This window comes from Elephantulus edwardii, unplaced genomic scaffold, assembly GCF_000299155.1.
Source record: "Elephantulus edwardii isolate Elephantulus edwardi_28Jun2011 unplaced genomic scaffold, EleEdw1.0 scaffold00223, whole genome shotgun sequence".
NCBI lineage: Eukaryota > Metazoa > Chordata > Mammalia > Macroscelidea > Macroscelididae > Elephantulus > Elephantulus edwardii.
In genome coordinates, this window is record NW_006399973.1 from 2736415 (window position 1) to 2750727 (window position 14313).

General features: G+C 42.2%; 2 protein-coding genes and 1 pseudogene across 3 annotated transcripts in view; 2 read left to right on the plus strand and 1 right to left on the minus strand.

Moving 5' to 3' along the window:
- ASAP2 (ArfGAP with SH3 domain, ankyrin repeat and PH domain 2) overlaps positions 1-5450 on the plus strand; it is a 304618-nt gene extending 299168 nt beyond the window's left edge. For both annotated transcript variants that reach the window (XM_006898199.1, XM_006898198.1), the window contains 4 exons: positions 1460-1509; positions 1878-1972; positions 2484-2606; positions 5376-5450. In XM_006898199.1, coding sequence (XP_006898261.1) covers positions 1460-1509; positions 1878-1972; positions 2484-2606; positions 5376-5450 — 343 coding nt within the window. The remainder of the gene's footprint in view (positions 1-1459; positions 1510-1877; positions 1973-2483; positions 2607-5375) is intronic.
- Positions 314-910, plus strand: LOC102857214 (annotated as a pseudogene).
- A 4508-nt stretch (positions 5451-9958) lies between the features above and the next one.
- Positions 9959-14313, minus strand: part of ITGB1BP1 (integrin beta 1 binding protein 1) — a 16672-nt gene continuing 12317 nt past the window's right edge. Inside the window, exons 4-6 of the mRNA XM_006898200.1 lie at positions 11654-11746; positions 10993-11142; positions 9959-10030 (exon numbers count right to left, since the gene is read on the minus strand). Of these exons, the coding sequence (XP_006898262.1) occupies positions 9959-10030; positions 10993-11142; positions 11654-11746 (315 nt within the window). The remainder of the gene's footprint in view (positions 10031-10992; positions 11143-11653; positions 11747-14313) is intronic.

Genomic DNA, 14313 nt, shown 5'->3' on the forward strand with positions numbered 1-14313 from the left:
AAATTAAAAAAAATGGGACATTTAAATTTCAGGATACATAATAAATAAAGCTTCTTTTGGGAACATGGCCACAGTCATTCGTTTACACATTGCCTGTGGCTGTTTTCATGTTGTAAGACGGGTGAAGAGTTGTTGAAGCAGCAGAGAGGCCCCTTTGGGTTAGCAGCACATCCCCACAAGACTACCCCACCAGAGTGCCCTGGAACTTTGATGCTAACACTGTTTTTAAAATAAGCCAGTTGGAGACACCGAGAACGTGAGTCTGCGCTGCTCCTGTCCTCGTTTCTGGCCTTACCCCACGCAGCTTTCAGTCATGGCCTCCGGCAACGCACACATCGGAAAGCCCGCCCCCAGCTTCCAGGCCACTGCAGTGGTGGATGGCGCTTTCAAGGAGGTGAAGCTTTCCGACTACAAAGGGAAGTACGTGGTGCTCTTTTTCTACCCGCTGGACTTCACCTTCGTGTGCCCCACCGAGATCATCGCCTTCAGCGAGCATGCCGACGACTTCCGCAAGCTAGGCTGCGAGGTGCTGGGGGTCTCCGTGGACTCGCAGTTCACGCATCTGGCTTGGATCAACACGCCCCGGAAGGAAGGAGGCTTGGGCCCTCTGAACATCCCCTTGCTGGCAGATGTGACAAGAAGCTTGTCCCTTGATTATGGTGTGCTGAAGGAAGATGAGGGCATTGCTTACAGGGGCCTTTTTATCATCGATGGCAAGGGTATCCTTCGTCAGATCACAGTCAATGACTTGCCTGTGGGGCGTTCCGTGGAAGAGGCTCTGTGGCTGGTCCAGGCCTTCCAGTACACAGATGAGCATGGGGAAGTATGTCCCGCTGGCTGGAAGCCTGGCAGTGACACGATCAAGCCCAACGTGGATGACAGCAAGGAATACTTCTCCAAACACAACTAGACTGGCAGGCAGAGGACAAGTCTAGGCCCTCTGTCCCCACCTGTGCCCCTGCCTGGGTGCCCTATACTGACCCAGGAAAAGGCCAGCCCTGTTCTGTTGAAACTCGGATCTGGGACCCTCGAGGCTTGGGCTAGGCCTTTTCCTTCACTACTCTTCCCCTGTGTTGGGGAGAACTAATGAATAGTGACCCCCCCTTCCCAGGGCCCACTCATGGAGGCACAGTACTCGGTGATTAATAATAAACTATTAGGAACAGGAAAAAAAAATAAGCCAGTTGGGCGAGCTCTGGTGGCCTAGTGGCAGGAAACTGCACTGCAATCCCAGAGGTGCACGGTTCAAATCCACCAGATGCTCTGCTGAAGAAGGAGGAACAGTCGCCTCCTGTACCAGTCAGATCCAATTTGACAGTACACACATAAAAGCCAGTTGAACGGTCACCCATCTCTGAGTGGGATACAGATGGACCCTTATAGAGAAGGGTGAGGTCTGGCAGGTAGCATGCTGTTTAGGCTTCAGCTGTCATAATTGTGTATTTTCCTTTCTTTGTAGAGCCAACAAGTCGGCCCCACTGATCAGCAAAGGCCAGCCAAGAGGACCTGGTAATTATTTAATACTACAGTGTGTTTCTGTAGGGGCAGGATTGACATTTCTGCTCACGTGGGCAGTGTGTTAGGGCCTGGCCACCTTCCATCCAGCAGCCACCCTTCGCCTAACAGAGCCTCACTTGTTCCAAGAGCTGCAGGAGTCCCCGGCTCTCCGCACTGTGGATGGACGAGGCAGCTGTATGACGCTTGTTGTGCTCTGTAGTAAAGGCTGCATTTGAATCAGGTTGATCGGCTTTTAAGGATGTTTTCTCAGAAATCAAAAAATCTCAAGAAGTCTGCTTTTCAGATACAGCATTATGGCTTCTAAATTAGCTATGTTTTGTGGTTATGACTGATGGAGCATATTTCTTTGGTCCTGACAGCTGTGGATCCCTCTGGAACAGAAGCTCTGGGTCCTCTGTCATCCAGCACATTGGTCATGCAGCCCCCAGCGCCCATGCCCCGGAAGTCACAGATAGTAAGTGGAACCGGAGACCCTAGCGTGCCCTTCCTTCCCTTTCCCTCCACCCCAGCTAGGCATGTGCAGGTCTCTGTCTAAGGTTAAGAGAGTTCAAAGGAAACACATCTTTCATTCTTTCCGATAGAGGGTGGTGAGGGAGAAGAGTCAGGGAACAGTTTCCTGGACACCTGGGGGCCTGGATCTCGGCAGAATGCTGTGAAGCTCAGCAGCCGGCCAGTGTGGCCATCTCTTCACAGCTCCTGACACACACATAGGCCACATCGCCACCCTACGCTGGCTGCTTCACTTCCGAGTTCCTGTGCCCTGGCCTTTTTGATGGTGTCTTCTCCTCATTCTTCCCCTTGGCTCTTGCTGGCTTGAGCTACGTCGAACTGGCATGCTGACTTCTTACGGGTTTTCCGGCCTTGGCTACAGGGACCTCTGAAGCCAGCTGGAAGTGTCCCAGTACTTTGCCCTAAGAACTGTGCCTCCTATCACAGTGACATTTCTCTCCTTTCTTTCAACCCAGACAAAATCAAAGCCAAAAAGGGTGAAGGCCCTTTATAACTGTGTGGCCGACAATCCAGATGAGCTGACCTTCTCCGAGGGAGATGTGATTGTTGTGGACGGGGAAGAAGATCAAGAGTGGTGGGTGAGTCTGGGCTGGTTCTGTGAGGTGTCCTGGGGACCTGGGCTGACTCCTTCCTGCCCATCAGCCCCAGGAGGGGTGTTCACATGGGGTCACCTCCACCCCAGAGTCCACAGTTGTGCTGCTCCAGGCCACAGGCCTTTCTGACTACTGCCTGTCCTCATGCCCTCCAATGTCTCTTCCTCCACTTGCATCTATTTCAGAGTAGGCTTGATTCATTTTGTGTTTGACTCCACACTCAGTTTCCAAAGCACAATGGAAGAGTCAGCAGTAAAGCCCTTTACAGTGTTTCCTCCATTACTAGTTCAGTGGAGTCAAGAGAAGGGTTGACCCAGAGGCAGAATCCCTGGGTGTTGGTCTTGGTTCTGAAACTAGCTGTGGGTCCCCTCAGACATCCTGGGTTGGCATACAAGGATGAAGGTGGAAGGAACAAGGAAGGGGTTTCAAGCTCGATAAACAAGAATTCAAACTGCCATTCATGAGAAAGTTGTCCTTCTGTTTAAACTTTCATGGTATGAGCTGTCAAAGAGAAGTAGCCCACAGCACTGCTGTAAAGATATGTGAACTCAGGGGTACAGTAAGTTCCCCCTAAGAGGCAATCGCTATCACATGAGAATGTTACTGTTTGTAGCCTCCTAGCTGACCCTCCAGCAGGTTTCCAGAGGCAGCAATCACATGGGAGGAGACTGCTCATCAACTTTTCTCAAGCTGCTGGTGGACTTGAACTGCGTGCCTTTGGGTAGCAGCGCAATTCCTTACCACTAAGCCACAAGAGCTTCCTAGAACAAGAATAATATAATTAAATAACTTGTTTACGTCGGCATATAAAGTGGAAGACACAGACGTATAAAGAATACCACCCATATGCTAAATCATCCTCCTTGCCTCCAAAGAAAGCCCCTGTATTCTGGCAAGACTTGGATCTGCATACCCTGGACTGCCAAGAAAATGAAAAGGTCTTTCCTGGAGAGGGTGAGGCCAAGCTGCTCTTAGGAGGCAAGCAAGGATTTTGAGATGCCATCTCACGTACTTTGAGCATGTATGTGGCCAGAAGGGGCAGGTCTTTGGAGAAGGATATCATGCTTGGATGGGTGGAGGGACAGCGCAGGAGAGAAAGACCCAGGATGAGATGGATTGATGCAGTAAACGGAGTAATGAGAGGAATGTGTCAGAGATGCTAAGACTGACTCAGGATAGAGCAGAGTTCAGAGCCACTGTGTATAGGGTCACTGTGAGTCCCAACCGATTCAGTGGCACATCACAAGATCATGGTCAATATGTAACTTACCCAGAATGAAAGTAAGATTTGTTGTTGTTGTTATTATGTGCCATCGAGTTGCTTGCGACTCATAGCAACCCTATGTACAACAGCCCAAAACTGCTGTCCTGTACCAGTCGCACTGTCTCTGACACTCCCATCCTGATTACGCTAGTCATTTAATCCATCTCATAGAGGGCCTTCCCCTCCTGCGCTGTCCCTCCACCCTACCAAGCATGATGTCCTTCTCCAAGGACCGGTCTCACTTCACAACATGTCCAAAGTATGTGAAACAGAACCTCAGAATCCTTGCCTCCAAGGAGCCACCCAGTTTAACCCTTTCCAGGATGAATCTGTTTGTTTTCCTAGCAGTCCATGGTATTCTCAATACTCTTCTCCAGCACAACTCAAAGGCATCAATTCTCCTTCTATCCTCCTTGGTCATTGTCCAACTCTCTGATGCATAACAAGTGATTGCAAAGACCATGGCCTGTATCAGACGCACCTTAGTCTTCAGAGACACACCATTGTTCTTCAGTACTTTGGAGAGGTCCCTAACAGCAGACTTTCCCATGGCAATGCGCCTTTTAATTTCCTGGCTACTGGTGCCAAGAGTGTTGACTGTGGAGCCAAGCAAACTAAAGCTGTGAACAATCTCAATCTCTTCACCATCCATCCTGATGCTGCCAATTGGTCCAATGATGAGAATCTTTTGTCTTCTTGACATTGAGCCTCAATCCATATTGGAGGCTGCAGTCCTTGACCCTCTGCAGCAAGCGCTTCAGGTCCTCCTCAGTTTCAGCAAACAGGGTTGTGTCATCTGCATAACGCAGATTGTTGATAGATCTTCCACCAATCCTGATGTCACATTTCTCCTCATAGATCCCAGCCTCTCAGATAATCTGTTCTGCATACAGGTTGAAAAGGTATGGAGATAGGATGCATTCCTTCCCAATTTTGAACCATGCAGTGTTCCCTTGCTCTGTTCTGCCGACTGCCTCTTGGTCCAAGTATAGATTTCGCATTAGAACGATCAAATGCTCTGGGATTCCCATTCTTCTCAGAGTCAGCCACATTTTGTGTAATGTAAGATTTACATTTTCCTTAAATGCTAGATTAAATTTCAATAGGGTCAAGCCCCATCTTTCACAAACTTTTCTAATACTCAGTTGAGTCATCCAATTAAAAAAAGAAAAAGGCAAGAGTAGAGTGTTGGTAAATGATAGCTGTGCTGTCTGCTTCCACCATTGCTTGTAGTACTGAAGGGTGTTCGCTGGTGTGAGGACCCTCATATGGACCCAGGAGGCCTCTCTACGGAAAGTCCCTTCTAACATCATAGGCACAAAGGATTTGAACAGTGAATTGAAACAAAGGAAAAATAAATAGTTGCAATTTTTACCCAAAGTACTCTCAAAATAGATTCATCTAAAAACATTTTAACCAAATGCTAAATGCCCTTTGACACGTCCAACATATGAACTTTATCTAATAGCCTAAACTTTCCTTCTTTTCAGATTGGCCATATTGAAGGAGATCCCAGTCGCAAAGGAGCATTTCCTGTATCATTTGTGCACTTTATTGCTGACTAAATTGCTACTGAACAAAACAACAATAGTTGTTATTTATGTTTCTGTTGCATTACTGGTACCAAAACACTTGCCAATCAGTTCATGAATTGTTATGTACTGTAGCCCACTTTCTCTGATGCCACTGTTCTGTTTTTAAATACTCAAAGGCAATTTATATATATATATATATATATATGAATTGTTTTTATAAGTTGTGGTTCTCATGAAATATTGCTAAACTTTTATCAGTAAAAACAAGTATTTCCTAAAAGGTGAACTGAGCCATTAATTTTAATGTAGAATCAAGATCCTGAATGTACAGAATTAGGAAAACCTAAAAATGTTGAAATCCAGAGTACTGGAAAGAAATACTTCCAGCTTTTAATTTTTGGCCTGATTCAGTGACCTGTAGAGCAGTTATTAGTTTGGAAGCCAGTAAACTCTTGCTTCTGAAGTCCATAACCCAGCCCTAGGCATTGTAGATAAAATGGCATCAGTTCACCGTAAAAGCACCTGGATTCCTTTGAATCTACCCAATTTGTTTATTTAAAGACATTTCAACATTTACACCTTAGTATTGTACTTTCTAGCTCTAATTTGTGAGTTTGCAGCTGTCATTATATTCTGCATGTGTGTATAACCTGTTATTGTGAGCAATCATACTTAACAAAACCTCTTATGGTTCAGTTACAGCATATGAGAATAGCAGTTCACTCAGTTCCAGGAAGCTACATAAAAACTGCATTTCCTGAATTTGGTGAAAAACTAAGGATGATGGATTGCAAAAAGCAGTTCTTTAGTTATATGCTTTATGTGTTTTGGAATCTGCCTTCTTGAACTTTTAATCACACACAGAAAGCTACTATACACCGATAGAATGTTGTGGTGCACACCATGCCGGTAACACATCTTAACTGCTGATTCCTGTTGAGTGTACCACTGCCTTCCCTTTCTGGCACATGAAAATGTTTACTCGATTTAGTGTCTTGTATTTATATATCAACAGGAATGGTAGTTACACTGTCTTGAAATTTAATCTGTCCATCTGTTTGTAATCAAGAGCATATCAGAAATCTGTAGGTCCCCAGTAATACTCTTAAATATTCCAACATTAGTATTAAGTTCATAATAATATTCTTACAATTTAAGCTACTGGGAGGGGAAATTAGGTTATACATGCTCAAGCAAAAATTCATCAGTTTCACGAACTTGACTGTCATACCTCTATTTAGTAATTGTGAATGTAAGATTCATGCTGTAGGAAAGCTGGGGGTTTGGGCACCTTCTGAGAATTGATAGATAATGCCCACTTGGATTCTTACCAAAAAGTAAAGGAACAAATTTAAGTAGAGGCTTGGGAAGTGAAGCAGCGATGCTCTTCCTGCGTGTTAGGCTGGTCCATTTGATTGAAGCAGCCTGCATTTAGCATGCACGTCTCTTGTAGGTGTAGACTTTGGGTTTTTTAAATTGCATTAAAAATTCCAAACAAACTGGAATGTTTTATCATGTTGTATGGAAATTCTGTTCTTTTCCTTTCAAAAGCTCTGGGTAAAAATGTGTTAGATCTGTAATTAAAGTTTTGTTTTGTTTTTATAAAGCACTACATCTATTTTAACTGATTGTTCATTTCCCTTGTTTTGATCCTTTTGTTTTTAATTCATAGCTATAACAAAGCAAACAGATGTATTTTGCACAGTGCACTTCTTATGTATATTTTAACACAATCTTCTAGCATCTCTAACTTATAGTCAGCCTTTGACCACCTAGTGCCAGCTATATAAAGAATTAAAGGTTTAGGTCAGATTTATGTCAGCATTTGAACTCCAATCCCATGCTAGCCTATCAGGTTCACTGGTACATGAATATCTAGGAAATATTTTTCCAGTCTACAATTTGGTGGTGCTATTGTGCAGTAATTAATATTATTCTTGCCAGAAGAGAAATTATATTAACTTCCCTACTAATAATTTTTCTTAGGTATTTGCTCTTTGCAAATTAAAAAAAAAAAACCTGAAAGAAAAACATTGTAGATATCTATTTATATTTAAAGTTTATGTTTCATGAACTTCAGCTGCAAGATTCTGGCATTTTGAGTGCCATTTCCATCAGATGACTTCAAGGGACAAAGACTCAAGATCCATGCACAGACTAAGTTCCTGTGTTACTGTTAAGATGGATAACATAATATGCAGCTTGGAATGCTATTTGAGATGTATGATATTCAATTCATTCACTTGATTATTTTGGTCTAGTTGCAGAGCAACTGTATATATTGTATAACCTAAATCAATTCTTATTTTCATTGTCCTTAATGCAGTGATTTATAATTAGAGCATGTTTAATAAGTTTACTCTCCTTGTTAACTAGTCATTTGACTGGAAAAAATAAAAACACTTTTAAATGGAAATGGGGTTTTTTCTACATGTTGTGTTGTTTTCTTCAAAATGTTATAGACGATTACCAAAACTAAACCCACCGGTATCAACATGATTTCAGTTCATGATGACTGGCCCTCCATCAGATTTTTAAGGCTGTACATCACTGTGGGAGCAAAGCACCATCTTTCTCCTGTGGAGCTGATGGTGCATTTGAACTGCCAGCTTTTCAGTTTGCAGCCCAAGACATAACTTACTAGCTACCAGTGCTCCTGAATGTATTAAGATACTCTCAAGAAAAAGGGGGGGAAACCCTAACAGCTTGCATGTCAATTCCAATGCATAGTGACCCTCTATCATCTTTCTGAGGCTTATAAATCTTTACAGGAACAGACTACTTCTTTCTCCCTCAGGGGGGCTAAACCTCTCCCACCCACCCACCCCCTATTTAAAATAAATTTTTTCTTTTATACTGGTTTACTTACTTGTTGGTATATACTTTTTCAAACTGGATCTCTCTTTTCCTTTACTCAGCCCTCCCTCCACCTATCAAATTGTGTGACCCTATGATTAACCTCTCTCCCCCCTTTTATTTAGTGGGCATTGGGCCACTATTAAGACAGTCTTTTTTTTTTTCCTGTCTGTGTGAAGGCATTTGACTATGTGGATCATAATAAATTATGATTAACCTTGATAAGAATGGGAATTCCAAAACAATTGTGCTCTTGTGAAACCTATACCTAGATCAAAAGGCTGTTGGGTGAACAAAGCAAGGGCACACTGCATGGTTTAAAATCAAGAAAGGTGTGGACCAATAAGCAACATTATAATGGATGAAAGATTGAAACTGTCAGCGACTCTATCTCACCTCGCTAAATCTACAATCAAAAAACTTGCTAACAGCAGTCAGGAGATCAGGAGACGTTTTGCACTAGCAAAATTTGTAGTGAGGAACTTCTCCAAACTGCTGAGGATCAATGATATCAGCTTGAGGGACGAAGGTGTGTTTGATTCAGGCCATGATCCTCTCAGTCACCTGCTATGCACTTAAGAGCCAGAAGACGGTCCTCCTTGAAGACAATAATAAGCCTTGATGGTATGATCGTTAAGCACTTGGCTACTCATCCAAAGGTTAGTAGTTCAAACCTACCAGCTGCTCCCTGGGAGAGAGAGAGAAGCCCGCTTCTCTAAGGATGGTTGTTGTGTCCCGTAGAGTCAGAAACAACCCACAACTGACCCTCTGCAGGTTTTCAGAGGCAGTTAATGGCACAGGAGGAGACTGCCCATCCTTCTCTGATGGAGCAGCTGGTGGATCGAACCTTGTGGTTTTAGGATTGCAGCGCAGCTTCTTCCCACTAGGCCACCAGGGCTCCTACAATCCTTAAGATTACAGCCTTGGAAATCATAGGGCAGCCGCATTCGGTCCATAGGCTTGCTGATGGTCTGTGAGATTCCAGGGTACTTTGAGTATGAGCGGTGATCCTGAAAGTTTTTAACTCTGACATAAAAACTAGCGTACACAGATTATCTTGCCAATACATTTTTAAATTTATTTTTGTGTATTTAGTTGGCTGTGTCACTGTATGAAAACAGCATGAACCCAGGTCCCTAGTACAAACTTTGTGACTTACTAGAGCTTCAGGCACAAACAAGTATTAGCTACTGACAGCAAAGCTGCCAGTTCAAACCTACCTACAAGCATCTTGGACCAAAAGGTCAGAGCTTTGAAGTCCTGGGGAACAGTCCTGCACACGTGGGGCTGCGTAAGCTGGAACTGACAAGACAGCCACTGTCAACACGGCTCCAAGCCAGTGCTGCTGCATCATTCATTTTCCTTAGACAAGTTCTCTGTCTATCCGCTGAATGGACCTGTAATTACACTCAAAGTGTTAAGCGTCTATACATATATAACAAGTGAAGTTTCTTTTTTAACCCCAGAAAAAAAGTTCATTGAGAGTTAACATGCTGTTTAAGACACATTTTAATATAAAAACAAATTATCGATACTTTATACATTGCATTTTCTTGATAAAATCCAGAACAAGGGGTGACTTTCAGTTTCCACAATACTTCCACATTGCTGATTGAAACAAATTAACTATTTAGGATGCAAATGAACTTTCAAATGAAGATGACTTCACTTGATTGCAGAACTCAGGATTTCTCAGATGTTAAGACAGAGTCAAAAGCGGTGGATAAAACTTTACAAATTGCTTGTGCTTGTTCCTGTATCATGTGAAAACAAAACGTTAGAGCAATGTTTATAAAATCACTTCTTAAACTTCATTTGACATGATGACCAGCAAAGGTTGTAAATTTAATCTCAACCCCTTCTCCATACCTAACACCTCAGGTTTGGGGAAACACACTACACATGCCTGCCCTGGTTACAGACTACATACCCGGGTGCCCCATGCACAAGGGGCCCTTTCTGCTCTCCTTCAAAAAAAAGCATATATCCAAAGAAAACCCCTTGGTCCTACAGCATGTGAGAAAGACTATCACTGCACTGATAAGGACCACTATAAATACAAGGCTGCTTTCCTCATAGGTTATATTTTTTAAAAAACCTGAAAAGTTAATTATGGGCAAGGTTCAATGGTGATTAATTTTATAAAACATAATGCATGGAAATGATTATATGAAACACAATTTGAAGACTATTATGAAGCACAATAAAAATTTTGTAAGCAAACCAATATATTTTTTAAAAGTAATACATTGTGACAATCCTATCAGGTTTAAATGGTTAAATATTAGAAAAACAATCAATATAATCCATTATATAAATAAAATAAATGAACCACATGATCATACCTATTAAAAAAAAAAACAAAGCACACACCTCAAATGTACTGCTGTCGAGTCGGAACCGACTCACAGCTGACCTTCTAACAAGTTTTTGGAGGCTATAAATGGTATGATAAGAAATTTCCATCTTTCTCCCTTGGATCTCTTCATAGATTCGAACGGCCTACCTCTGGGTTAGCAGCAAAACTTCACCAACAGGGACAAGAGAGTACTGCTACTGTACCTAATATTCACTAACTGTTATTATTCCAGGAATGGGATACATAAAATAGATTAGCATCTCAGCAGGCTTTCAAAAAACTGAATATAGTATTTCTGCATTTTGCCACTTGAATAAATGAACTAATAATCTAACAAAAGGTAATTTAAAATCTCACCAGGCTACTGCACTGATAAACCCAGAGGCTGTATTCTTCATTACTTGCATCTGTGGTCTTCAAAGCCAATAAGCTTTTTCCTGCCCCCAGACCATCATCATAACACACCATCCGGATGATTAAATAGAGAGCATGTCTATGTAAAACATCCTGCAGAAATCAGTGAAAATCCAGAAAGGTCACGACTATGCTAATTGTATCTCAGTTCTTCAAACGCATTTCCTGTAAGCCTCTCAGACAGAATATCCACATTTGGCAAAGCAGAGTTGCATAAATTTTTCACTGTAAAGGGATTTTCTCGTATGGTCTTTGTGGGGTGCTTTGTCTTCAGGATCATACCATCAAAAGCTCTAGAAATGTGGGCGTACGTGATCTACTGGCACACCCCTGGTTAGCAATGCCCACCTCCAAGCTGTGACTGACGTGGCAGGCCTAAGTTAAAATGCATTAGAAGTCATTAGTAGAGATGCTGGAGGGGCCTGTCTGGACAGCAAATACAAAAGAGAGCCTCTTCACCCACCAAATTGATCACGTTTAACAACTGCTGCCAGAAATGTTAACTAACAACTGCAAACAGAATCAAGCCTATGAATAGGTCCTTACAGGCATGAATGCCCTAATATCCAACACATATTTTTTCCTTCATAAATTATATACTTACATACTGGTCTGATGTGGACACTTTTATACCATATTTGGAAACTCCCATAATAACTTCTTCCTCCAGAGGAACAAAAGGCAACTTTCCATCTTGCTTTAAAGTGAAAAGAAATGCAATTACATGATGATATATACGAAAAATTATGCTATATACTTAAGTCTTTTTTTTTTCTTAAAGTACTTTTAGTACCTGGCCACCACAAACCCAAACCTTACTTTAAAAAAGGGGATAGGTGGACATAAGAATTTCTTATTCATTAAGAATTACTTTACAAAGGATAATTTCCTTCCACTCCTTTTTCCCCCTTGTCTATAAACCAGGGCAATACTCAGACCCTTTTACATAATGCATACTGTTCTATCCATAGTCTCAGGATTAACCCTAATCACAAACTCAAATATTTTTAATAGTCCCTTGTGAGACTAAAATACTTACACTGGAATTATAAAGGTTTCTATTTAGATTTTAAAATGCTCAAAGCTTACAGGAAGCTCTAGGGACCTGTCCATAGGCTGTTCGACTGTTAAACTAAAGGCAATCTGAATCCACCACTGACTTTGGGGGAGAAAAATGGGCACTCTCCTATACAATTCACACAGCCCTAGAAACCCAGCAGAGAGGTCAGCTGTGCACCAGTTATGACTCCACAGTGAGACTGGAGTGTCAGCATGTGAAAAGATAAGCGGACATGATGGCCATGAGGTCTATTCTTACAGCCATTTACTATCCTTTCCAGATATACAGTATGTCCTTTGGCAGGCAAACACTGCTTGATGATAGTTACTTTGCTTTCAAAAATATTTATCAGTATTTTTAGAGATTTAGAAACCTGATAATACTAGGTAACACCTAAATGTTTCCCTGGCAGATGACTCAGTTATCCCCTAAATTACTATTTGTCTTTCTTAAATATTTCTGGCACTCAGTAGATGTTCTATATTATGGCTTTTGTGAACTATGTACTTAGAGAATTAAATAAGCTTTGTCCTTAATTCTTAGTTTTAATTAGCAGTTATTTCTCAGAGTTGGTTTAAAGCAATTCGATGAATCAAAAGATGTTGAAAAAAAAAGATGTTGTTGTTATGTGCTGCTTGCGACTCATAACAACCCTATATACAACAGCCTCAAACCCTGCTCTATCTCTTACCAACCTTATTGTCTCTGACACACCTACCCCCATTACCACAGTGACAGCATCAATCCATCTCACTGGGAGTCTTCCTCTCCTGCGCTGTCCCCCTACTCTCCCAAGCGTGACGTTCCTCTCCAAGGACTGCTCCCTCTTTGCAACATGTCCAAGTATGTCAGATGGAACTTCAAAATCCTTGACTCCATGGAGCACCCTGGTTTAACCCTCTCCAGGATGAACTTGTTTGTTCTAGCAGTCCATGGTATATTCAATACTATTCTCCAGGACCACAGCTCAAAGGTTATCAACTCTCCTATCATCCCTAGTCATTGTCACATAGCAAGTAATTACAAAGGCCATGGCCTTATGAGGCGCAACTTAGTCTCCAGACTAACATCGTTGCTCCTCAGTACCTTGGAGAAGTCTCTAACAGTAGACTTTCCCAATGCAATTTGTCTTTAATTTCCTTTAATCAAGAGTATTGATTGTGGAGCCAAGCAAACTAAAGCTGTCAACAATCTCAATCTCTTTACCATCTGTCATGATGCTACCAATCAGCCTAGTGGTGAGAATCTTTCTTTTCATGATGTTGAGCTTCAATCCATATTGAAGGCTGCAATCCTTGACCTTCTGCAGCAAGCGCTTCAGGTCCCCCTCAGTTTCAGCAAGCAGGGCTGTGTCGTCTGCATAACACAAACTGTTGATAAGTCTACCTCCAATCCTAATGCCACACTTCTCACAGATTATCTATTCTGCATATGGATTGAAAAGATATGGAGATAGGACACATCCTTGACACACACCCTTCCCAATTTTGAACCATGCAATGTTTCCTTGCTCTGTTCTGATGACTGCCTCTTGGTTCAAGTATAAGTTTCACATAAGCACAATCAAGTATTCTGGGATTCCCATTCTTCTCAAAGTCTGCCACAGTTTGTTGTGATCTACAGAGTCAAATGTCTTTGGACAGTCAATGAAACAAAGACATTCCTCTGGTACTCTCTGCTTTCAACCAAGATCCATCTGACATTAGCTATAATATCCCTAGTATCACGGCCTCTTCTAAATTCAGTCTGCACTTCAGACAGTTCTCTGCTGTGCTGTTCCAGTTGTTTTTGGATGCTCTTCAGCAGAATCTTGCTTGCATGTAGTATCAATGATATTGTTCGATAATTTCCACACTCTGTTGAGTCACCTTTCTTTAGATGGGAACAAATACAGATCTCTTTCAGTCAGCTGGCCAGGCGGTTGTCCTCCAGATTTCATTGCACAACTTGGTGAGCACATCCAGGGCAGCCTGACATCGGGATGGGGGTAAGACTGAGAAAAACTAGATGAAATGTTTACAGCATTGAAGTCTTTGGGGGAGAGAATATTTTATATTTTAGGGCATTATGTTTATCGTAAGAGTACAGAATGAGGGTTGCAGAGTGGATTATATTTGGGGTTGGGGGATGTGTGGGGGATTGCGTACCAATGAGGGAGTTTTTCTTTTGCGTTTGAAGGAGAGGAGCAAACAGTGGGGGAGCGG